Source organism: Calliphora vicina, chromosome 2 (assembly GCF_958450345.1).
Source record: "Calliphora vicina chromosome 2, idCalVici1.1, whole genome shotgun sequence".
Lineage (NCBI taxonomy): Eukaryota > Metazoa > Arthropoda > Insecta > Diptera > Calliphoridae > Calliphora > Calliphora vicina.
In genome coordinates, this window is record NC_088781.1 from 13,573,867 (window position 1) to 13,600,724 (window position 26,858).

Consider the following 26,858-nt stretch of genomic DNA (forward strand, 5'->3'; position numbering starts at 1 on the left):
CAGATTTGCAAAAAGCTGGACATTGGGGTATAAAAAGCTGGACAAATCAAAAAAAAACTGGATATTAAAAAAATTACTGAGAAAATGTTAATTTTGATTTGTGTAAATAATTTTTATTAAAATATATTTTTATCTATTGTAATCAACATATATTTGTATTACACGGTACATGGAAACATGGAAAACTACAAAGCGTGGGTTATAGGTTTTGTTGAGTACATTACAAATTGTGTCAAAAACTTTTTCGTATAATTAGTAAATAATAAAAAATCAAAACAAAAAAATGCGTTTTTATATAATAGAAGTACAGGGTCGCTGTGGACCTTGTACTTCGTATAAGGGCAACTTCTCCTCAACCGTCGGAGGGTTAAAACAGTAAAAACTCTTTCACAAAAAGCTTTGCTTACTGGTACTGAAAATACGAAACATATAACTTTTCTTAAATTCTTGAATTCATTCCTTTCACCTTTGGTAATAAAATAGGATCATATCATTTGACAAATCTCTTGGTATTTGTTTATAAACTTCGCGAAGGCTGCAGTAATCGATATATGTTAAGTTTATCGTTATCTATTTCTTCAGATATTTGAAGGTTTTGCGGAAGTTTTTGTAAATCTACCCATGAAAATATGTTTTTATTTTAATTTTAAAAATGCTATTTTTTAAAAAAACGATTTTCTAAATAGCTGACCGCTGTTTTTGAAAAGTCTTCTACTTCAGTCTTAAAAGTTTTTTGTTCATTAGGCGAAATTTTTTTAAAATGCTGTTAACTTTGGCTATTTATAAGTACGGTCATTATATCGACATTTTGGCATTTATTTTTTCCTTTCTTAAAAAAATACATACACTTTTTTATAAATAATATAGATATTATTGTCGAAAATTTCTATTTAGCTGGACAAATAAAATTTTAGCTTGAAACTGGACAGGCATCAAAAAAGCTGGACAATCCAGCCAAGTCCAGCCAGGCTGGCAACCCTACTCACACCACACGCCTTAACCCTGTGCTGGCTAAGGGGACTCAGAGAAGAAAAAAATTAAAAGAAAAGAAATATGATACAAATTGTTTATAAAGACAGCTCAGTTTAATTTTATTGTTGTTGTTGTTTCTTTTATTTTTTGTTTATATAAATTTAGATTGACATGTCATGCCTGAGTTACTGTAATTACATGATAATCTCTCTTAATTTAAATTTGTCTGATGTTGTTTTTTTTTAGAAGAAAAAATATCTTTTCATAAAAACCGGTATTATTTTGAACATAAAGTCTATGAATTTATTCCATTTAATGGGATATAGATAGAATTAAAGGAATGTATTCTTTTAACTTAAAGAAATTTAAAAATAATTATTGAGAATTTAAAGTATTGTTACGTTTTTACCTTTTAAAAATGGTGGTTTATTTGCTTTAAAAAAATTGTATTATTTTTATTGCAAATTAAAGCAGTTTAGTAGTTTAAAATTGTAACAACTGTTTATTTATTAAAATTTACACAACAATTTAAATGGTCACTTTCTTTTAAAACAAACATTTTATAATGTACTGGTAATTCAGTTGAATGTTACTGCAATTTTCTGTTATATACACTGGCCATCTTCTAGTAGTTTCATGAATTATCTATCTAATGGACAAAACTAGAAAATAAGAATTGCTTATCATTTTTTAATTTATTCAATTTACTAATAGAATTATGTATAGCAAACTAGGTTCTTTTTTATACTTTTGAAGTACTTAAAATTTCATTCTCTAAGAAGTCTGTACTTCAATATTTGTTGAAATATTGAAATTTATTTTTTTAAACTATTAATTCTTTGTATTTTCTATATTCTTCCATTAAACACAATTGCCATTTGTTAATGAGCCATTAAAAAGAAATTTAAAAATCTAAAATAAAATCAAAAACTTTTTTATATGCTTTTAAATGCTCTACAATGAGTCTATTGTTTTGTAAATGATTTTTATTATTTTTTATAGTTTTTCTTTGTACATACATATCTTGTTGTTTTGTCTCTTGTATAATTAAATTTAAATACAAATTCTTTCATTTAGGTTTTTGTTTGCAATTTGTTTTATTATTTGTTTAACTAAGCTACGATTTTAATTACATTAACCTTGGCATTGACATTTGGCTTTACAAACAAAAAAAATAAAACTAAATGACTTGAGTTTGGGTTATAATTAAAATACGAAATATTCTTAAAACTACAAATTATTTTCATGAAAATAAAGAAAAATTAACAAGAAATAATTAACAGAAAATAATAATAAAATAATGTTATATTCAAACTTATTAAATGAAGCGGCCAGCCCTCAACGAAAGACCTGCGGAACTGTTAAATAATATTTGAAAAATCTGCCGAAATAAGTGTTTTTGAAACTGATTTTCAATAGCGATTTATTCTGGACTATACACAGAGAAAACAGATTCGTGATAGCAACCGAATTTGTTGCCAATCGAATGATTCGGTTGCACACATAGAATTTTTCAGTTCTAACAACAGACAGTCAGTTGATAAAGAAGAATTTCAGTTGAGGCAACCAAACTTTAGTTGCCACTTCCAAAATATTGTAGCCACAACTGTAAAATTCGGTCACTAAGACAGAATCATTCGATTGGCAACAAATTCGGTTGCTATCACGAATCTGTTTTCTCTGTGTAGAGAACTTAAATTTACAGACAAAAGTTCTTCAAATTGTCTATTGTCTCAGAAAATTTGATTTCAACATACAGAGTTCATTAGTTTGACATGTAATAAAGACCAATTAGACATATTATACATCATTGTATAGGAAATTGTGTCTTCCTTCGAAAGTTGTATAAAAAATAAGACTTTTTAAAAATTCGTTGAATATTTTTGTGAAAATATGACAAAAAAGTGAAATATTTAACTGAAAAATATAGGATTTTAACGTTCTGAATTCATTAGTTTGATATGTGAAAAAGACAAATTAGACATATTATATATCATTGTATAGGAAATTGTGTCATCTTTTGAAAAATGTATAAAAAATCAGTATTTTTAAAAATTCGTAAAAGACTTTTGTAAAAAAATGACAAAAAAGGAAGTATTTTAGTGGAAAATATTGGATTTCAATGTTCTGAATTCATTAGTTCGACATGTGAAAAAGAGCAAGTGGACTTATTATACATCATTGTATAGGAAATTGTGTCTTCTTTTGAAAAATGTATAAAAAATTTGTATTTTTAAAAATTCGTAAAAGACTTTTGTAAAAAATAGACAAAAAAAGGAAGTATTTTAATGAAAAATATTGGATTTCAACGTTCCGAATTCATTAGTTTGACATTTGATAATGATCAATTAGACATATTATACATTATTGTATAGGAAATTGTGTCTTTTTTTCAAAAATGTCTTCTTAAAAAAAGACTTTTGTAAAAATATGACAAAAAAAATTAAAATATGACAAAAAAAAAAATTTGATTTCAACGTTCAGTCATTAGTTTGACATGTGAAAAAGAGCAATTGGACATATTATACATCATTGAATAGGAAATTGTATCTTCTTTTTAAAAATGTATAAAAAATTTGTCGTTTTTAAAGAAATAGTCAAAAAAGGGAAAAATTAAAAATATTGGATTTCAACGTTTTGAATCAACAAATTTCATTAGTTTGACATGTAATAAAGATAAATTAGACATATTATACATCATTATATAAGAAAATTGTGTCTTCTTTCGAAAATTTTATGAAAAATTTGTCTTTTTAAAAATTCGTTACGAGACTTAAAAATATGGCAAAAATTTGAAAAAAAAAATTGATTTTAACGTTCTGAATTCATTCGAATCAAACAAATGCTCAATTACGTTTGAGATATATATACAACTATAGCTCGATCATGCTTAAAAATAACATGATCAATTCCTGACTCTTCTGTTTTGAAACAGCTGCCACTCCTGTCTGCTTGCTATACTCAGGTTGGCACCATACTCTTTTGAACTGATATCAGCCGTATTTGTCATTTGTCTAGTAACAATAATCTAATGAAAATTGAAATGCTAGAAAGCAATTTACATTCTGTCTGAAATCACTGAAAACAATTGTCAAATGTCTGTCAATTAGCAAAAACAAAAAAAAAAACCTAAGTCTGGCTATTATTTAATATGCACAAATATCTGCCTGCACAAATTACTCTCAACAACAGGAAACATAAAATGTCTTTTAATTGTCTGTGTAAAAAACCTACTAGGTACTCCTTTGGCTTATAAATTTTAATATCAACAGAAAGTTTTACTCTGGGTGGCAGCTTTCGCTCAAGTTTCATTCAAAAAAGGAGGTCGTTAAAAAAAGACAATTATAGATTCCCAGGCATAAAAATACCGGCACGCATTTTATAGTTTATTTAATATTAAATCAATAAATTTCATTTAATGGCTTTAATACTTATTATTTCTATTAATTATTAAAAACTAGAGAGAAGAAAAAAATAACTCACACAAATTATTTATTCATACACGTAGCCGATCAATCAGGGTTTTGTAATAATTTTTCCAATAATTCAAAACAATTTGCATAAAATGTACAAGTATTTGGCCGCTTGTTGCTGTAGCTCTATGTTGAATTTCAAAACTAATATTGTAATATAATAAAATATAAATAAAATCTAAGCACTTGCTGCTGCTATTCATTGGAATTTACTGGTATGTAGGTAAATTTATACGTATGTAAGTATTTATGTATTTCTATTGACAATTTGTTTTGATTTATTATTTTTCCAATTAAAATTGCGGTTCTTTTTTAATTTTTCAAAATTCAGCCGGCGCTTTAAGTGATTTTTCTGTAAACTACTGGCCAACTATGCTAATAATAAAAGCAAAAAATAGCCAAATGACTAAATACTCCTCTATATTGAATTGAAATTCTAACAACACACCCTTTTCCCAATCATAAATATTCAATGCGAAATTGTTGCCAGCGAAAAAAAACTAACGTTTATATGTTTGGAATGTCAAATATTTATAAAATATTTCCACTGAGGCATACATTAAATAAATTAGCAATACAATACAATAATACAAAATTGATTCATTTAAAAAAAAGCCGGATGCAAGAAAAAAATTACAATTACAAATATCTATTGCCAGCTGTAAATGAGGTGAGATTTTTGTACTTTCAAATAATCAAAAAAAAAAAAAAAGAAATTCAATTTATTGCATTTTCCAATATTCATCAAATATTATAAAGCTATTGGAATCTTTAGTTTTTATCGAAAAATATGTAAAAGAATGTTGAACCATTAAACATTGTAAATAAACATATTTACCACAAGCTGAATAGATAGATAGACAGACGGATGGACGGACATGCAGTCATACACTTTGTAATCATAAATTGTTTATATTGCCTGCAGTTTTGTTAGAGTGTTTGTTTTAAATTTCAAAAAAAAAATCTTATATTACAAATCTCTTAATGTTATTTTATGGTTCTTTCAATGCAACAAACAGACAACATTTTTATTTAAGAACATTTACTGGCATACACTCAACGACAAGAAAAAGTTGTGCAGCATAATTGCAGAATTTTAAGAGAACTTCAATAGGTTTTATTTCATTCCTAAAATAATATTCATATTTTGTTTGAATTTTATTGAATTGCATTTCAAATATGTGAGAATACAATTTTTTAAAATTTCGAAAATTCACAATTTATTTCGAAATTTTATGAAACAGATTATTTTTGAATTTTAGAGAAATTCGACAGTGCAAAATTATAAATTACTGAATTAAAATTGTTTTTAGTTCTATAATTTCAAAGAATTTTCATAATTCTCAAAAACTTTAAATTAATTTCCAATTTTCATACAAATATGTAGATTCACTGAAAAGGACCTGTATTGGATTAGTGGGCATTTCTCTTCCCGCATAAAGTAAATAATTATTTTCTAATATACGGGGAACTTTTCTTGCTACAGCTTCAAAATTTGGCATGAATTAGTTTTTAACTATTGTATACAAATGGAATTTAAATGAGTGGTATTTGTAAAGTGGGCGTGGCACTTCACATGCCTTCACATGTTCCAGTTAGTTTTAATAACTGGAACATTGTAAGATTCTTTAAACTTTGTGTAAATTACTTTGTTTCCAGTATCCGTTGTTGAGTTAAAACTGAGAGGGATTAGAATAGTGGGCGTAACCCCCATATCTCATGTCAGTAAAGGTCGGGCATTCGAAGAGAAGGTGGAAAACCGTTTCCTCCTTTTCCCTGTCCTTGCAACTACAACAGTGGTGGACAGTGGAAAGGGAGATTCTAAATATTTTACATGATGGTACCATGGTACGTAGTTGCAATAAAAATAGGTTGGACCAATTCAGTGGGCGTGGCAACACCCATACAAATTAAATAGTTATTTTCGAATATCTGGAAAACTACAATAGTGAGAGTCTTCAAACTTTGTATGAAATACTTCTGTATGATTGTAAATAAGTTGATTAAAAATGGATGGAATTGGATTAGTGGGCATGGTTGCTCCCATATAAACTTGACAAACTATTATTGTGAGAATCTGTAAGCTTCGTTTAAATTGCTTTGTGAACATTAAAACTTGTTTAAGTTGGAGTAATAAAACTTACCACAGAATATATTGAAAGGTGAACATTTTGAATTACAACATAATCTGCTCGGCAGTTCCAGAAGACTGTCCGGACTCATTTTACCTACGGGAATATTTATTTTAACACGTGCATGTCCTAAGAACGTGTTCATTTAACCCTTTTTGATTACAAAAAGACTGTCTATCAGCTGGTCCAAAGTAGTGAACGCATTGGATTCACATACCGATTACATAGAGTCAGTTATCTTACTAGCTAACCTAGCTGGTATAACAAGATATTTGAACATGTATGGGTGCTATTTGACTTCAAATAGTCAGTTAAAAAGACATCTCATAAGCAGTTCAATAACCGATTGTTTGTATATAAACCTTCCTGCGACAACTCTCCAATAGATTACTTCGTGTGGGTAAAATTACTAAATACCTTGTACATTACAGTGTAAAATAATCTTTTAAAGTGGGTACATTCTAGGTTACTTAGAGACACTTAAGTGACAACTGACGCTAGGTTACATGGGTTGTCAGTTTACTTAAGCAAAAAGAAAATAAACGGTATGAGAATTATATCAATACAATTTGTATAAATCATGTTTGTACGAATTACTTACAAAACGTTTAAATTGACTACACTTTAGATTACTTAGAGACACTTAAGTGGCAAATATCTACACGTTAGATTACTTGGGATGTATAAAGGAACCAATTGACTTATAAATATATAAATCGGAGTCAGCCAAATGATCAGACTTTGATGACAATTGCTGTCTATAAGGGTGTATAAGGGAGTCCTCAATACCAAGGTGTATACGGTCTTTGTATGTTTAATTTCTTTGTAGTTTTAATTTTATTTTTCCATGTCTGAATATTACTTTAAACATTTTCTTTATCTATTGTAATCTAACCAGATATTGAATGTGATTTTCGTTCCTTTTTTAATAATTTGTATTAACTTCGTTGACATTCTTGTTATTTACAGATAAATAACCGATCGAGAGATTGTGATCGGTGGTACACAGTTTCAATTATAAAATTGATCACAATTTCAAGATATATTTAAAGTTTGTTTTAGATTTCTTCTAATATTTATATTTTTTACAGATTAAATGTTTGAACCATTTTCTTGTCATTAACTGTATTCCTATATACATATCTTGAGATTCTTTTAGTTACATTTTCAAATAAGTTTTTTTTTGAAGTATGGCATGCCATGGCATAGAATGATATTTATTGTAGTTTTGTTTTTTTTTTTTGTTTCTCTCCTTATTTTTTTATACTTTTATTTTAATGCATTTGAAAGTGGTAAAACGGGATTTTTAAGAATTAGTAAAATAATAATAAAAAAATATTAAGAAGAAAAAATAAGAAAAAAAAATAAATTACTACAAGTGTTTACGATAAGTGGTTTTAGCTATTTATCTAACTATATCTACCTGAACATATCCAATGTACATATGTATAAATGTTGTTGTATCTCTATCCCCAGCTAATGGTACTGGCAGGGGAGCTGTGTACATGCATGCAGGTACATGTACAGGTTGGTGTTACTGTTGCGCACTAGTTGGGGTCTCGTAACTAAACTTAACCCATAGATTTGTTACTAACAAGCTACTTTTTTTTCTATTATTTTCCATAAACTGTTAAAAATATTTTTGCTGGTAGTTCTTGTTATACCTTGTACTATGAGAATATTTTGGATTTCTTAACAAATATCTATAATCTAAGTCTAAGTTTAAATATTTCAAGTATTTTTTTGTTAAACATTCCATCCGTTTGTCTGCCTGTTTTTGCTATGCAAGTTTATGTTTAAGTATCTTTTATTTCTGCTATTTAATATTTTGATTAGCAACTGTCAAGTAATTAATAAGTCTTGTAGTAATAAAATTAACTAAACTTTTGCTCAAAATGCAAAATAATGCTGCATATTTTTTTCATTATTTCTTGAGTTGTTTTAGTGATTTGTGTTAATGCTAAATTTATATTGATTTTATTTATTAGTAATTTTTTTATGATAATTTAGTTTTTCTCATAATAGCAATATTTTTATTTTACCATTTTGTGTAAAAATTTATTTAAGCTTAATAAACAAATGCATTAAATACAAATTTACAGTGATTAGTAAAATTTTTATGAAGAAAAAGAATGAATGAGTTAAATGAGGTAAAGGAATTTGGGTTATTGCAAATGTAAAATTTAATGAAAAAAAAACTGCTGGCAATAAAATAAATTTGTTGATAATTGTAAAGAAAAGAGAGTGCTATTTAGGGGTATTTTAGAACAATGGTTGGTACTCACATCCAACAGGGCCCAAACGCAATCGGCTATTCATAGGTACACAATACGAATGAGAGCGAAACTCGTTAAAATGTTAGAAAAGACACAATCCAGTTCTAGGAGACTGTTCCGAACTAGGGATTTTCTCTATCATTTAGTGTGGCAACTAGTTACATAACTGATTAGTTTAATACATGCATTTCCTAAGCAAGGGGTCAACTGACCCTTTTGGGTTTAATACATGCATTCCCTAAACAAGGGTGACCGTTTTGGATTACACATTAGACTGTCTGATAGCTGGTACAAAGTAGTCAACGCATTGGATCCACATACAGGTTACATAGAGTCTACCGAACTGGTTACTTGATCAGCTACATAACTAGTTATGTTAACATGTACAGAGGCTATTTAACCTCAAATAGTTAGTTACAAAGACTGTCCAATAACCGATTGCTTGTAAACAAACCTTCCTCCGACAACTCTCCAATAGATTACTTCTAGTGGATAAAATAACAACTTTCTAAAATGCAGTACAAAATAAACGTTTAAAGTGACTACACTCTAGTTTACCTAGAGATACTAAAGTGACAATTGACTTCACGTTAGATTACATGGGATGTTAATATACTTAAGCTAAAAGAAAATAAACTGATGAGAATTATATTAATGCAATTTATATAAAACCAGTTTGTACGATTTACTTATAACAAATGCAATACTCAATTAACATTTAAAGTGACTACACTCCAGATTACTTAGAGACACTAAAGTGACAATTATCCTCACGCTAGATTACATGGGATGTATAGAAGTAACCAATTTTCGATTTATTTTATTTTTGGCTTAACAGTGAACACTGGCATCAAAATTACTCTCACAATTACAGTTTTCAAATATATTCGAAAATAACTATTTACTTTTTATGGGTGGTACACGCCCACTGTTCAGATTCAACCCATTTTTAAACAATCTATGTAAATGGTATGGTAACAAAATAAACTCTTCGGTTTCAAAATTACGGCAATTATAAAATTTATTGTTATCTTAATTTCGAAAATTATTTTTTGGTATTTTCGAAAATGTTCGAACATAATGTCGAAATTATACAAAAAATTAACCCATTTCGCTCCGAGATAAAATTTTTATTTATTTAAAAAAAACTTTTTTAGGGTAATTATGACTCCCTGATTGCAAATATCTGGTCAAAAAAATTTTTCGTTTTCTCAGAAAAGCCAGTTCAAAATTTCGAACAGTTAAGTTTATGATTTATGAAACAGTTACATATGTTCGCAATAATTCATGTTTATTATTTTAATTTTAGTTTTATTATTATTTTAAAAAATTAATTTAAAAAATGTCTATTTTTAGACACCTTTTTTAATATAATGTAATTGCGGAAATTTGCCCCTAGCAACGAGGGGAGGGGGATGGGCACGTCGGGATATAGTTTTTTCTTAGCTAAAAGATGAGAAATTCCACCTTTTTCACATATAAAATTTTTTTTGAAAAATTTTATTTTTATTGTTCGAAAAATCGAACAGCGGAGCGAAATGGGTTAAAGAAAATATTTCCTTGGAAAATTAAATTATGTTCGAATATTCGAAATTACACAATTTCAAATTTTCGAACAATGAAATTTACAATTTTTTATATTTTTTAACTTTTGTAATTTCGAAATAAAGTTCGTATTTTCGAACATTGGAACTAAGAAAAAAAATTATTAGTTTGAAACTATTTATTCCAAATTTATCATAATTAATTTATTATTTAGCGGTCAAATAAACTTAAACATTATTAATTCAAATGCCCCTCCCCCACCGGCACAGTATGACTAAGAGGCCGCCCAATATTAATTTATAGAAAAAATTAAAGAATTCCCTTATAAACTATTTTATTAAACAAAATAATTTTCTAAAAGTTTCTTGGATTTATACGCTTAAATTGTGATGGGGAAATCCCTTGCCCAAATTAATATTTTAATATTTGTGTGTTATTTTTCGTTTTTTTTTTGATCTCTTTATAATTTTATTTTACATTTTTGAAATTCCTTTAACAAATTCTGTTTGTTCATCGCCATAAAACACATTTTTTTGTACACTCAACGCTGTTTGTATTTGTTATTTATGGACTTTTAATATATTTTTTTTTTCAATTTTTTATTTAATAAATTTAGCATTTTTTTATTCACATTTCATTTTATTTGCACATTGTATTGGTGTTGTCGTTGTGTTATTTTTTTATTATTTATTAGTAAGCTGGTTGTTGCTGGCTTTAAGGCTTTTTTGAAAAAAAAACCTCTTTTATTTGCTTATTTTATTTATAATTAATGTGTTTGTGTTTTGCTTAGGAATGCGGATAATTTGTTATGGTTAAAATACAGAAAAAAAAGAATAAAAATAATAATAATAATAAAAAAAACATTAAACACAAATATGTGTAAGCAAGTGTGTCTGAGAGCGAGAATGGCTGAATGTAATAAGAATGATAATAAAAAAAACTGTTAACACCTTAATTTACATACACAGGTCGAGATAAATGCACCTCTATACAAAGGCTTGAACAGGGGAGACAAGAAATAATTTGAAAATTGCATAGAATTTTACGTTAAAGCAAAACAAATTAATTTATTTTAAATTATTTGTGATAGAATAAAGAATTTTTGCAAGTTTTCGAACTTTGAAAATTTACATCGAATTTTCGAAATTGAAAAATTTTGTATAATCAACAATTTTATTTAGTTTTTTATCATTCGAAATTATGTTTGAATTTTCGAAATTACACAATTTAAAATTTTCGAACAATGAAATTCACAATTTTTTTGTATTTTTTAACTTTTGTAATTTCGAAATAAAGTTCGAATTTTCGAACATTGTAACTTAGAAAAATATTGCTACAAATGGCTAATTTTTATTAATTTTAAACTATTTATTCCAAATTTATCATCTCCTTTTTAATTAATATTGTACTATTAATAACTTTTCATATCTTTAGAATTTTTCAAAATTTTTTTTTAGGTTATTTACTTATTTTTTAAATAAATTTATTAATGTTTCGCTTTAATGATGATAAATATTTATTTTTATGCAGGTACTTAAACAATTTGTTTAGTATTTTTTTATTTTTATTTTATTACTAATTTTGTTTCATTTTTTTTTTTTCAAACATCAATTCAGGTCAGTTAATTGTGTATGAAATTGATTTGAAAGAATGTTTGCTCATGTGTGTGTCTGTGCGTGTGTTAGTTTTGGTGTAATCATAAAATGTTTATGGTAATAATTTTCATGTTTATGCGTTGATTTTAAATTAACTATTTAATAAATCTAGAAAAAAACAACAACACACTTACACATACGGTTAATGTAATAATTCTAGGTGTGCCTTCTTAAGCTAGAAGAAGCCATTTGTATAAAGACACTTAAAGAAAAAGAATGTAATAAAAGTGTAGGTTTTTATTCTAATTGATTGTTTAGTGGTGTGAAGAGTTATTTTATGCTAAGAAAAGGGGCCAGAAGTTATTAAATCATGGTAATGGTAGACATTTTACTTGTGATTAATTCTAGCTAATCAAGAATGATGATGCAAAATTAAATAAAAATTTTAAAATATGTGCTTATATTTTAATTAACAATGGAGCTTAAGTATAAATAATAATTGGACGTAATTGCACTCTATTCAAATAAACAGGTCGAATCTTACTGTTGCTCATATTTAGAAATTTTGGTACTTTATTAGTAAGTTTGGTATGAATATTTTTAAAAATTTCGAAAATTTGATTACGAAACTTTTATTTCTATTTTAATGTTAAATAAGTCGTTTAAATAAACCTAGCATACTTTGTTAATAATGTATTAGAAAAAATTTTCTATATAAAATTTGTGAAATTCAACGTTTTTACATAAAAATTAATGATTTCTTTATTTTTATATTGAATTTAATGTATAAATGTGAAATTTGGTATAATTTGGTGAATTTCGAAATTACATAATATGAAATATGGCGAAAATAAAGTTTTTTTAAATTTTACTACTACCTTAAGTCATTAATAGAGATTTTACAATAATTTGGTAAATTTCGAAAATTCGAACTTTATTTCGAAATTTCAAAATTCCTTGAAATTAACACTATTATATGGTTTCATTAGTTTTGTATTGAATTTAATGTAGAAATGTGAATTTTGGTGAAATTCGAAAACTCGAACTTAATTTCGGAATTTCAAAATACATGATAAAATTTTCATTTATGTCTCTAGATTACAGAAATTATAAAATTTCTTGTAATTTTCAGTTCGAAAATTATTTTTGTCCATTTCGAAATTATTAATTTAAGTAAAAATTTTGAAAAAAAAAATAAACATTTTTAAGAATTTCTGATATTTGAAATTAATATTAAATTTTGAGAAAATTGGAGGATTTTTTAATTTTTATTATTGAATTTCAAGCATAAATATAAATTTTACAATAATTTAGTGATTTTCGAAAATTCGAACTTTATTTCGAAATTCCAATTTTACATAAAAATTAATAATTTCTTTAGTTATATATTTATTTGAATGTATAAATGTGAATTTTGGTATAATTTGATGAATTTCGAAAATTCGAAATTTCAAAAAACATAATAAAATTTCCGTTTATGTCTGTCGATTACAGAAATTATAAAAGTTCTTGTAATTCTCAGTTCGAAAATTATTTTTGTTCATTTCGAAATTATTAATTTAAGTAAAAATTTTGAAAAGAAAATAAATATTTTTGAGAATTTCTGATATTTGAAATTAATATTAAATTTTGTGAAAATTGGAGGATTTTTTAATTTTTATTATTGAATTTCAAGCATAAATATAAATTTTACAATAATTTTGTGATTTTCGAAAATTCGAACTTTATTTCGAAATTCCAATTTTACATAAAAATTAATAATTTCTTTAGTTATATATTTATTTTAATGTATAAATGTGAATTTTGTTATAATTTGAATTTCGAAAATTCGAACTTAATTTCGAAATTTCAAAAAACATGATAAAATTTCCGTTTATGTCTGTCGATTACAGAAATTATAAAATTTCTTGTAATTTAATTTGAAAATAAATATTTTTGAGAATTTTTTATTTTCGAATTTTTCGAAAATAACATTTTCACATGAAAATTAATGATTTATTCATATTAAAATTTTAACATAAATATGAATTTTTTTATAATTTTGGGAATTTCAAAAATTCGAACTTAATTTCGAAAATTCCAGTTTTACATAATTTAATTTTAATTAAAAAATTAATGATTTATTTAATTTTATATAAAATTTTAAGCATTATTATAAAATTAGGTACAATTCGGCGAATTTCGAAAATTCGAAACCAATTTCGAAAAGAAAATATGATCAATCAATAAATTACAGAAATTAGAAATTGAAATCTCTAAAACAATATTTTTACCTAAAACTTAATGATTTATTTAATTTCTAGGCAAAATATTAAATTTAGTGCAATTTGATTAATATTGAAAATTCGAACTTAAATTCGAAATTTAAAAAAATATGATAAAACTCTCTTAAAGAATATTTTTACCTAAAACTTAATGATTTTCTTCATTTAATATTTGATGTCGAGCATAAATATTAAATATAGTACAATTTGGTGAATTCCGAAAATTCGAAATTAATTTCGAAATATTAAAAAGCCTGGTAAAATACTCCTCAATGTTTGTAAATTACGGAAATGACAAAATTTTTTTTAAATTATAGAATTCGAACTTAATCGGAACCTTGTAAAATTTTCAAAAATTAGATTTTTTTATAAAAAATAATAATTACCTTAATTTTAAATTAAATTTCAAGCATAAAAATTTTATATATAACAATTTGGTGAATTTCGAAAATTCGAATATAATTTCGAAATTTAAAAAAAACTCCAAAAAATCTAAATCCTTAAAAATTAATGATTTCCTTGATATTTGATTTATTACAATTTGGTAAAAATCGAACCTAATTTAAAAATTGGCAAATACATGCTAAAATATTTAAATGTTTCTTAATTATGGAAATCTCAAAATTTCATGCTTAAATTTCGAACTTAATTTTGATAATTCATAAATTTTTGGATTTTTTAAATGATTTAAAATAAATTCGAAATTTCGAAATTTCAAAAATATGTTTTAAATTATTGAATTAGTCTGAAAATGATGGAGTTTTAAATCTTAAAGTTAAAAAAAATTCTCAATTTTGAATTGTTTTGACAATGTTTTCTTAAAAATCGAACATAATTTCAAAACCACACTAAAACTTATTCGACAAATGTGTCTACATTAGGGAAATTCAAAAATTTATTATATTTTCAGGTAAAAAAATTTTAAATACTCCTTTAGATTATAAAATTAGGGAAATTTCAAAATTTGTTTTAATTTAAAAGTATTTTTATAGGTTTTGTACAGTATGAAATTTTGTAATGTCTGCTCTATATTGCATTAAAATCTACCCTTTTAGTAATTGGTATTTAAGGTTTTCTATAAGATATTTTCCAGTTAATTTCAATTATTTTCTTAGAATGTCACTTATAATTAATAAACTAAACTACATTTTTTCTTATATATGTATGTCTGAACACTAAATTATGAAATTCCATTGTAATAATCGGTCCAATATTCACAACGAAACACTTCAAATAATTCCCATACAAAATGCAAGAAATACAAAACCTGTAAATCAACATTCTGTGTTTTTTAATATTTCATTAAATAAAATTGCATAAATGTCTCATTTAAATAAAACAATCATTAAACAAAAAATAAAAAAAACGATAATTTCTCTTTAACTTTAAATACATGTCCAAAACCACAGAATGTACGAGTACGGACAGATATTTATTTATAAAAAAAACCAAACTGAACGGAACAAAATGTAGCACACATTTTTATAATTATACATATATTGATACTCAAATATAACCCAGCAACATATTAAAAACAGAAACTGATATAAACAATTTAAGAAAATTTCTAAATATGTTTCAAAAACTTTAAGGTTTTTGAAATATATTTAAAAAAATATATCGCTGGGTTGTAGTAACGTTTTTTTATTTCACATTTAACAAGTATTTTACAAAACTTGACTTATTTTTTGTGGTTGTAGTTTAAACGAAAATAAACATTCTTAAACAATTACGAATACACATGTATAAACATTTAATTGAAATTTAATTACTTAATTAAAATACAATTAATAAAACAATTAAAGTAAATAGCAAAAACATTAAATTGCCATAACGTTTAGAAGAGAATAAACAAATAATTGTTTTTTTAAAAAAAACTGAAAAAACAACTTAAAGTTGCTTAATTTTATAACTGTTAAACGTTTTATCTAAAATTGTTAAAAAAAACAAAAGAGGTTTCAGAGAAATTCTATTAATTTTAATTGTGTGCAAAATGTTTATAAAATAGACAGCATTGTAAATATTTGCTTTTATTAACATTTTTGAGTTTATTTCTAATGTTTACTTACTTTTATTAACTTAACTTCTACTCTTAAATTTACGTGTTAATAGCCATTTTTTTTCAAATATTATTTTATAATTTATTAATATTTTTTTTACTCATTGTCTGTTATTTTTATTTTTTTATTTCACTTGCTTCTTATGATCTCACAAGAATGGTATTTTTGTGGCGCGTTATTATTGTTTTTTTTATAATTTAAAATTTTTTATTCATAAGACGCTGGCATTAAGAGTCAGCATTATTTATTTACGTTTAAATATGTGCATGTCTTTATATCTGTATGTATGTATGTATGTTTGTCTGTATAGGTATTTCCATGTTGTATTAAAAAACCACAATAATCAAACATTAAATATTTACACCAGGTTTATTCTATTCAATGTAAATATGTAAACAAAATATGTGCAAAAATATTTGCTTTAAAGCCTTCTAGAATAATTTAATTATTTGCAGCATTTTGATTAAAAATTTTATTTAAATTTACTATGTAAATGTTTAGTTTAAAAAAAAGATAAAGTTTTATAAGTATTAATTAAAAGTTTACTTTAAAGAAGGATACCATTTTGTATGATAAATGGTAAATTTTAAATGTAGTTCGTTTTTTAGAGCTTAAGAAACTTGAAATTAAGATTCGATTTCTCGAAGTACATATAAATATAAAATTTTGGGATAATAAGAAGAGTTTCAAAAATTCGTACATAATTTCGAAACAATTAATAGATGAAATTACAGAATTTTTAAAATTTTTAAAATACGAACTTAATTTCGAATTGTGTAATGCAGTGTAAAATGTTCACCTAAAAAGCTTATGATTTACGCTGCGTTTACACATGCAAGTAGATTGATGAAAGTTGATAATACGTATTATTATCGAAAATGTCGAAAATACATCGAAATGTCTACAAGTTGCTTGAGCGTTTACACATGCAAGTAAAAGTTCATTTTGTAAATGTTAGCGAAGGAGAATGATGTCTTCAAAATGCCACAAATATAAGAATATTACAGCTAATTTGATAAATAAACCATTTATATATCAGCATTTATTATTTTTAAGTCAATTTGCGGCTTGAAACCAAATTTTATTATTTTTATTCATAACAATAAAGTGTTACCATGATATTCAAATACAAACATTTCTGGGGAAAATGTTAGGTTAACAATTTTTATAGATATTAGTAACAATTTTATTTATTAAAACTAATGAAATTGCTATTTTTACGAAAACGATAAGCATTAGTGGCCATTTGTACTATTTTCTTTTTCAAAAATACATAAAATAAGTTAAAAATATAATAATTATTTTACCACAATCCAGTAATTTTTTTTAAATTTTTTTAGTTAGGCAACTCTGTTTGTGTTTTTGACACTTTATTGCAGTAAGTGTCAAAAAATCACTGTCCATCGAAATTCACTAGGCAGTGAGCTGTAAGTGGCTGCATGTGTGCTTGTGTTAGTGCAAAAGTGTGAATGTATTGTGTTTTTCGAACTGTTACTTGCATGTGTAAACGCTAGGTTATTTAATTTCAAGTAAATCTATGAAATTTAGTTTAGTTGGGTGAATTTCGATAATTCGAACTTAATTTCGAAATTTAAAAATAACATTGTAAAATGTTCGCCTATTCTTATACATTACGAAAATTTAAAAATAATTTTCAAATTTTATGTTCGAAAAGTCCAACTTATTTTCGAAATTTTAAATAGACTCTCTAATATAATATTTTTACCTAAATATTAGTATTTTTTTAATTTTATATTTAATTTCAAGCATAAATATTAAATTTAATACAATTTTGAGAATTTCGAAAATTCGAACTTAATTTCGAAATCTTAAAATATATTGTAAAATATTCGCCTATACTTATATATTATAAAAATTATGAAATATTTAAAAATTTTAATTCGAACATGATTTCAAAATTATGTAATTCAGAAGCTTGAATTTTATCTAAAAATTACTAATTTCTTCATTTTCACTTAATTTCAACATAATTATAAAATTTAATAAAATTTGAAGAATTTCAAAAATTCGAATTAAATTTCGAAATGTAAAATTTTAAAAATTAAAAAAATTTTAATTTCGAAAAGTCCAACTAATTTCTAAATTGTGTAAAAATGTCGATAATACAATTTTTTGACTTATAATTTTATATTAATTTTTGTAAAATTCCGTGAATATTCGACACTTATTGAATATTCCGAGAACTTAATCTAGAAAATTGGAATTTAATTTAGAAATTTAAAAAGATAGTTTTACCTAAATTTTTATTTTTATATATAAACTTTGAGCGTTTGAATTTAGTAGGATTTAGAAAATTTGAAATTAATTTCTCTAAAATAATATTTTTAGAAATTCAATTTTTTTTAAATTTTCTAAATTTTATTTGGAACTTTAAGTTCGAAAATTCAAACTTATTATCGAAAATAAAATTTTGACTAAAAAAAATTTTAATTTCTTTATTTATCTATTCATTTATTCACAGTAATATAAAAATATTATATATTTATTATATATATTTTATACTTGATTTCATGTCAAATTTGGCATATTTGAAATAAAAATTTTATACTTAATTTCAAGTCAAAATAATAAATTTGGTATAATTTGGTGAGTTTAGAACATTCGAACTAATTTTCGAAATTTAAAAAAGTCTCGGCAATGATATTTGTGCCTTAAAATTTGTGTTTACTCTTGTTTTTTTTATTTAATTTTAAACAAAAATATAAAATTTCGTTCAATTTTGAGAATTTCGAAAATTCGAACTTAATTTCGAAATTCTTTAAAAAAGAGTAAAACCTCTCGAAAGAACAATATTTATCTAAAGTTTAAATATTTCTTTAATTTTAAGCAAAAATTAAAGAAATTATGACAATTTGGTGAATTTCGAAAATTCGAACTTAATTTCGAGATTGTGTAATAACATGCTAAAACTTTCTAAAATAATATTTTTAGCTAAACATAAATGATTTCCTTAATTTTTATTTAATTTCAAGCCTAAATATATAAATTTAGGACAATTCAGTGAATTTCGAAAATTCGAATTTATTTTCGAAATTTTTAAAAACATAATAAATTATGGAAATTACAAAATTTTTAAAAAATGTTAGAAATTTTCTCATTACCCAATAGGTTTACTACTAAAGTTATATTATTCCAAGTACTTATTGCTGGGGAATTGCAAAATACTAGCTAGCCTTTTTTGATTTTAAACAAAACTATATAATTTTTCTATAAAATGTTTAGTATAAATACCAATATCAGCAATAAATTAAGTATTTTAGGCATTATGGTTAACAGAATAGGTCAAGAAAATAAATTACAATATGTGCTTCCAACAATAGTTGGCGCCTATAAAATTTAAACCATTAAAATGTCCATATTCTTCATATTTAAACGAAATGCCATTTAAGGGTTAATGTTTTTATACTATTTTTGTTTTTTTTATTTTTTTTTGTTAATTTCACACTCAAAAATCATAATAATGAAATAGAAATTAAAGTGGACATTAAATGTTTATGATTAAAACTCATTACACACATCATTTAACGGCCACTTAAATAATAAAGTTGAGAAAAAAAACATACATATACAAATAAAGCAAGAAATAATAATAAAAAATATAAACAAAAAATTCAAAAAAATCTGCATAAATTTAAATAAAAAAAACACAAAAAATAAATAAAAATCACAAAAGTATATTTTCTTCTTTTATTTTCATTTGTTTGAGTTAAACATTACAACACCTACCTCAATACAATAACAAAACAAACAAACAAAAAAACTATAGTTTTCTTTAAAATAATGCTTTTGTTGCTGTTGCTGCTGATGTTGTTGTTGTGCTGTTAACAACAAATAACCGTTGTTTGTTTGTTTGTAAGTGTTATTGCAAATTGTTTTAAAAAACATTACACTGACACAAACACTCATATTTAAACAAACATTTATATCCCCTGTTTATTACCACACGGTCGGTCGGTCGGTCATACACACATAAATTCGAGAAGTGGTAAAAGAAGACATACAAAAGAAGAAGAAAAAACACACACTGTAAGAAAAACAAACAAAACAAAAAAAAAAGAATCTCAAAACAAATAACAAACAAACTTTTACTGACCTTATTCCGTTTTTAGGCATAGTATTTGTACAATGACAATACACTAAATAAATATAAATAAGCACACAAACTTACTATATATAAAATAAAATACAAAATAAAAAAACAATAATAAACAATATTTAACAAAACAAAAAAAAACAAAAAAAAACTCAGACACAAATAACTTAAAATGACAATAAAGTTACAATTAGTCTTGAAACTGCTAAAAGAAACACAACATTTTTGGTGACTTCCTAAAGGGTTTTCAAAGGCTTTTTGTACAGAATCTTAGCCACGAACTTTTACCTTTAAGTTAACAATGATTTTTGGCTAGTAAACATTAATTGCTTTCAACTGATTTAAAATGTCTACCCTCTACTGTCATTCCCCCTTGTTAAATAAATGGACTTAATTTAGAATTGCTCTAGACTTTCATTAACATGTAATGGATTAAAACGCTAACATAACGACTCTTAACTACTTATACATGACCATATTATTTCATTATTTTACACACACGCCTTCGAATATGGAAAAAACCTTAATTTTTCCCTTGTGTGTTAAACCACACATGAACATTTTTTTATATTTTTTAAATAATATTGCTCATGAATTTTTTTCCTACTGCTTTATCACAGAGATATCGATATACATATTTATAAAGTGACGTTGCTTATCTTGGTGTGTGGTTTTCCACACATATGTAATATCTATGTATTTTGCACTAGGAAAATAATTTGAGGTAATTGAATTTGATTTTGACTGCCCAAAAAAATGTTGCTATGTGTGGAAAACAACACACAAGAGTAAACAACTTAATTTTTTTTGGAGGCGAGATGAAGGTGTGATTAAATTTTTAATTACATGTAAGGAATTACTAACTCATGGGTCGTAAAGACTTACGGAATTAATTAACAGTGAAACGAAAAGTCTGGTTAGTTACTCCGGACTGGTTACGTACATATTTCTGAACAGGGATGACAAATTCAGTATAATTGTACATTTTCTTTAGCAATATGCACTTGAAAACCACAACATAATATTATCAGCCTATTAAGAACAATTACTAATTAAATTAAAATCAATTTAATCTTTGAAGATTTTGTCCAAAAAACTGCAACTTTTAGTATTCACCAAATTATTGAGTTTTTACGGATTCCTAAGAGTGTAACACCTTTGACACTGATATTAAAAGGGTTAACGTTTTTCTCATAAATAAACTGTCCTTGTCAAAGACCTAACTTAGTTGTGCTGAGAATGTATAAGTAGAAAAATCTAAGAGTTCAAATCAAAGGTTTGGCAAAATTATTAGAACAATTTGGCCTAATTCTTTTTGAATGTTATTCAGCAATATGTGATTAATAAAATTCTAAAGAAATATTCTTACATTTTTAGAATTTGTTTAACAACATTTTAAAAAGTTTGATCAAATTATTGTCGAAAATTTCTATTTCAAAACCAAACTACATCAAAGAGTTATTAACCTAATACCTTTTGGCTTTTATTCCACATTGTACCTTTAATATATTTTTAAACAATAATTTATACCTTTTTGAATTTATTTAACAAAATTTTAAAAAGGTTTGAAATTGAAAATTTGAAATAACTTTTTATAAAATATATTTTAAAAATAGACAAAAATAATAGCAGAGCTTTTCTGAATCTTAGAAAGGTGTAGTTTTTACAGAAAGGTTTTAAAAAATTCTCAATACTATCCTGTAGCTGAAATATCACCCGCTTTAAAACTTGTTGAAGGTTTTCAAAAATTTAAAATACATACTCCGAAACATAACCAAAAAAATTTAAAATTTAGTTGACTTATTGTAACGCTCTCAGTTCATAATCAAGTTTTACATATTTTGTAGCCCAGTGTAATTGTTTACACAAGTCATCGTAAATCCCAGTAGCACTATTTTCAAAACTACTAATACAACAACAAAATATTTGATAAATGTTTAAAGATTTTACAATTTTTATAATCCACTTTAATTAATTACAAACATTTGTTAAGAAAAACTATGCCTGCTAGTACTAATTCGCTAACGAACTAATCAGTACAATCTTAAAAGATTATAACGTTAATAAAAAAAATAACACAACAACAAAAACAATTCGTTTTAATTATTATACATAAAATATACACAAACCTTTTCTTATTATTAAATGAACGCATAATTTAACATACTGGTTTTAAAATTCATAATTACCCCCCTAGACTAATCAATTTCGAACAAAAATAAAAAAATATGTGAAATATTCTACATACTTTTATTACCAGCCTTAATAACACTTAATATTAACTACTATAAACTAAAAAATGTTTTCAACTCCATTAAAATATATATTTTTTTTTATTTCTGAAAGCCTTTGAAATTATTCATAAATTATAGCAGTTTTTAAACAAATACGTCTCATTTATATGAATAAATTAAGAAGAAAAAAAGCTTACAAACTAAAAATGAGTGATTGAAATTTAATCTAAACCTTTAAGTTTTATTTATACATATATATTCTTTCTTTTTTATAATTTTTCAACATCTTGGGGATTAAATATAATTTATGTCTGTCTGCTATTGATTGATTATGGAAAAAATACATAAATATTGTTTTTTTTATAACATTTTATTGTTTTCTGTTGTTTTTTTTTTGGAAAAAAGTTCAACATATAGTTAAAACAAAGAAACTAGACATGAATATTAATAAATATTTTGTATGTGTTTTTTTTAAATTTTTCAAAAAAAAAAAAACCAACACAAAACTGCTAGAGAGAAAACAATGTCATACGAAAATGAAAAAAATAAATTTGTTTATCATGTATACCATATTTTTTCTTCAGGTTGCTGTTAAGGAAAAAATATTTATGTGTGTTTTATTTTGTCTTCTGCTTTATATGGTGTAAACTTGCTGCTTTTCTGCTACAGTAGCATTTTTTCGTTAAAAAAAAATACATGTTATATATTGTTTTAAATTTAATTTATGCATAAATCTATGATATTTTTATTTTATTTTTTTTTAAACATAAAGTGAACTTTCTTTATTAGGTTTATTTTATAATTCAATATATCAAGACTTATTTTTTTCGGTATTAGAAACTTGTCTGTAAGTTTTGAGTTGCATGGTTTTTTTTATTTATATTTTGGTTTGGTGAAATTTTTTATAGCTTTTAAATATTTTTTTTTGATATATTTAAAGCTCGTAAAACTATTTGTGATATATATTTGATAAACTCTTACTGGAAAAGGAATGTTAAGCTGCTTATTTTTCTAATTTGATGTTTTGTTATCATAAAATATGTATAAAAGATTGATGGTTTTTAGTTGTTTAGGTTTTTATCTATATAATAATTTATTTTATTTTCATTTCTTTTTTGTTTTTCTTTTTAGAAAAATATTTCCAACGAATTTGTTGCATTCAAATAATGATGCAGCATGCGAGCGTTTTGTACTGTCAGCGCGCCATTAGAAGTATGCGCGTCCTCGGCCGAACAGCTATCACCGGGCTCACGATTTTTAGCTCTAAGGTAAGTTTTTGTATAAAGTATACCTTACAAAATTATAACAAAAATTAAAAATTGACAACTTTTCTAAGGAAATTGTTTTTCAAAATATGTTTGTTAAGAATATTTGAACTTTTTAAAAGGTTTTCTGAAATATTTATTAACAAATAAAGCTCTTTTATTATTAAACATTATCATTAATTATTGTCATTTTATTTCTAGGCTCTTAGGCAATCAACAACCCAAAACTTTATACTTCCTAGTCGATGCAAAGAGTCGAGTCAGAGAAGTGTATACACAAACATGTCTACATTTTGCCACACAAGGCATGCTCGATACCGAACTATTCGGTTTAGCGGTATTGATAGGTAAGTGCAATTTTATAATAACCAAAAATTTATTAAAAAATCTATTAAATATACCATTAAAAGAAGTCTCTTAAGTAATTTTGTTATCAACTCTGATTTTAAGCGCCATTTTTAATTGTCTCCTTTTATATTAAAAATACGTTTATTTCTTAAGTCTTTTGTTTTGTATCTCTGTATTTGGCCGCCATGTTTGATTTCTCTTAGAAAGAGTAAGTTAATAACATGTGTCTTAAGTCTTTTGTTTTTGTACATGAATTTGGCCGCCATGTTAGATTTCTTCCTGAAAGAGTAAGTTTAGCGCATGTGTCTCAAGTCTTTTGTTTTTATTCACGAATTTGGCCACCATGTTTGATTTTCGTCTTCAAACTGTTTCTTTCTTATGTTTTTTAGGAGTCTAACGAAAGAGACATTAACAGTGCCTGTGTCTTAACTCTTTTGTTTTCTACGGAAAGAAACCTTGATAAACTGGGTGTTTGAATACGGAATATCTTTTTCTTGCAAATATGTATGTATTGGAAAAATTGAGATTTTAGAAATCAATTCAAACAAAAATTTTCGAAAGTGTTGCTCACCAAAGCTTATTGTGAATGTGTTCAATTGGTTTTCAACGTTCTGTTCAGAAGTAGTGATTTTGACACAGAAGACAAAAATGTTTGAAGACCAAAAATTGTATAGATTAATCCATGAAGATTGTTGTCAAACTCAACATTTGGGTGCTTCTTAAGCATCAAATTCAAAACGTTTGCGAGCAGAAGTATTCATCCAAATGCATGAAAATTGAGTCCATACGAATTAAAGCCGAGAGACCTTGAAAGACGATTTTGTATGCCTAAAATGGTGCTTGAAAACTATAAAAGTAAAAAAATTGTACACAGAATCATTATTTGCGATGAAAAATGGATTCATTAAGATAACCCGAAGAGATCATATTTGAAGCCCGGTCAACCAGCTGAATCGACACCAAAGCCAAATATCCATGACGCTAAGTTAATGCTCTGTATTTGATGGGACAAAATGTGTCCATGAAAACGTCCAGACCTTGTCTCAAATATTATCCGATATTGGCTTAATTCGTTCTTGGCCTCAAAAGTTCAAAAAGTTCTTTTGGCTCGGAATCCATATGTTGCCAGAAAGATGGGAAAAGTTCATAGCTAACAAGTGCCAATATTTTTAATAAATTTATGTTGCGCAAATGTTTTAAAATAAATGCTAAACATTTGAACAAATGCCAAATTTTTAATTTTCTGATAAATTATATGAATCTGAATTATACTAAATCAAGAGACTGTATGAATAGAACTATCTTAGGAAGAATTTTATTATTAGTTTTATTGCACACATTTGTTTAATTCACAAGGTCTCCTATCATATCATATTGTCATATTGTTCTAAAATTTCTCTATGCTATGTTTATTGTGTTTATAAGAGCCGGTTAAGCCGAGCAGCCGAGTCATGAAATATTAGAACATTATGACTATATGACATGATAGCAGGCCTTGTGAATTGTACAATTGTTTCTATGTTAAAATTTTAAGAATCGGATCCGTTGCATATTCTGTTTAGATCCCATAACTTTAAATAACAATCCTCAATTAAGTTTTCCTTATTTTCCATTAATTTTTCATAACTAAACAAGTTTGCTAAGATTTCATTACTTTATTAATGCCCCTGTGCTTAATAAAAGAAGATTGTCTTAAATCTTTCTAAAAATATATGAGGAAATAACTCATGTTCCTAGTTGTAGTCACACTGCCATTCATTATATTCCTACTTAAGGAGTGAGATCGAAAAATTCTTAACACACGTTTTTCATTACATTTTTTAACCCAAGTATTATTTGAATTTTTTTTTGATCAAGTTACCTTTGAAAAACATGTCAGTTATTATGTGTAATGTCAATTATATTAATTTTTTTGTTAATCTGATTAAAATGAGTGACCAGAAAAAAGTGCGTACTGAAATTATTAAATATTTTCAACAAAACCCAACTTGGTCTTACAAAAAGTTGGCCAAGCATACAAAGGTCTGCCGTCAAACTGTTTCCAATGTTATTAAACAGTACCGGGAGAACTTGTCAGTTGATAGAAAACCTGGTTCAGGTAGAAGGAATGGTCCACATGATGTTTCTAAAGCCAAAAAAATAGAACGCATTTTCAAAAGAGCTCCCAACACATCCGGTAGGAAAGCAGCCCGGTTAGCTCAGTGCTCGGACTATTTGGTACGAAAAGTTAAAGCTAATGCAGGTTTAAAAACATACAAGGCTCAAAAAGTTCCTGACAGGAACGCTACTAAAAATTTAGAGGCCAAAAACAGAGCACGGAAATTGAAGTCAAGTTTTATAAAAAAATATTCTTGCTGCATAATGGATGACGAAACGTATGTTCTGGCAGATTTTTCGCAACTTCCAGGTCAAAAATTTTATGTTGCTGATGCTCGAGGGAATGTTGAAGAAAAGTTTAGGACCCAAAAGCAGACAAAATTTCCCAGAAAGTTCTTGGTATGGCAAGCAATATGCAGTTGCGGCAAAAGAAGCCACTCATTTGTTACAACGGGCTCTATAAATACCGAAATTTACATCAAG

The 26,858-nt window shown here is 25.4% G+C and overlaps 1 protein-coding gene across 2 annotated transcripts in view; it reads left to right on the top strand.

Annotated features, from left to right (window-relative positions):
- ex (expanded) overlaps positions 1 to 26,858 on the top strand; it is a 70,446-nt gene that overhangs the window by 22,986 nt on the left and 20,602 nt on the right. For both annotated transcript variants that reach the window (XM_065500444.1, XM_065500445.1), the window contains exons 3-4: positions 23,797 to 23,933; positions 24,132 to 24,277. In XM_065500444.1, the coding sequence (XP_065356516.1) occupies positions 23,842 to 23,933; positions 24,132 to 24,277 (238 nt within the window). In that variant the 5' untranslated portion in view covers positions 23,797 to 23,841. The remainder of the gene's footprint in view (positions 1 to 23,796; positions 23,934 to 24,131; positions 24,278 to 26,858) is intronic.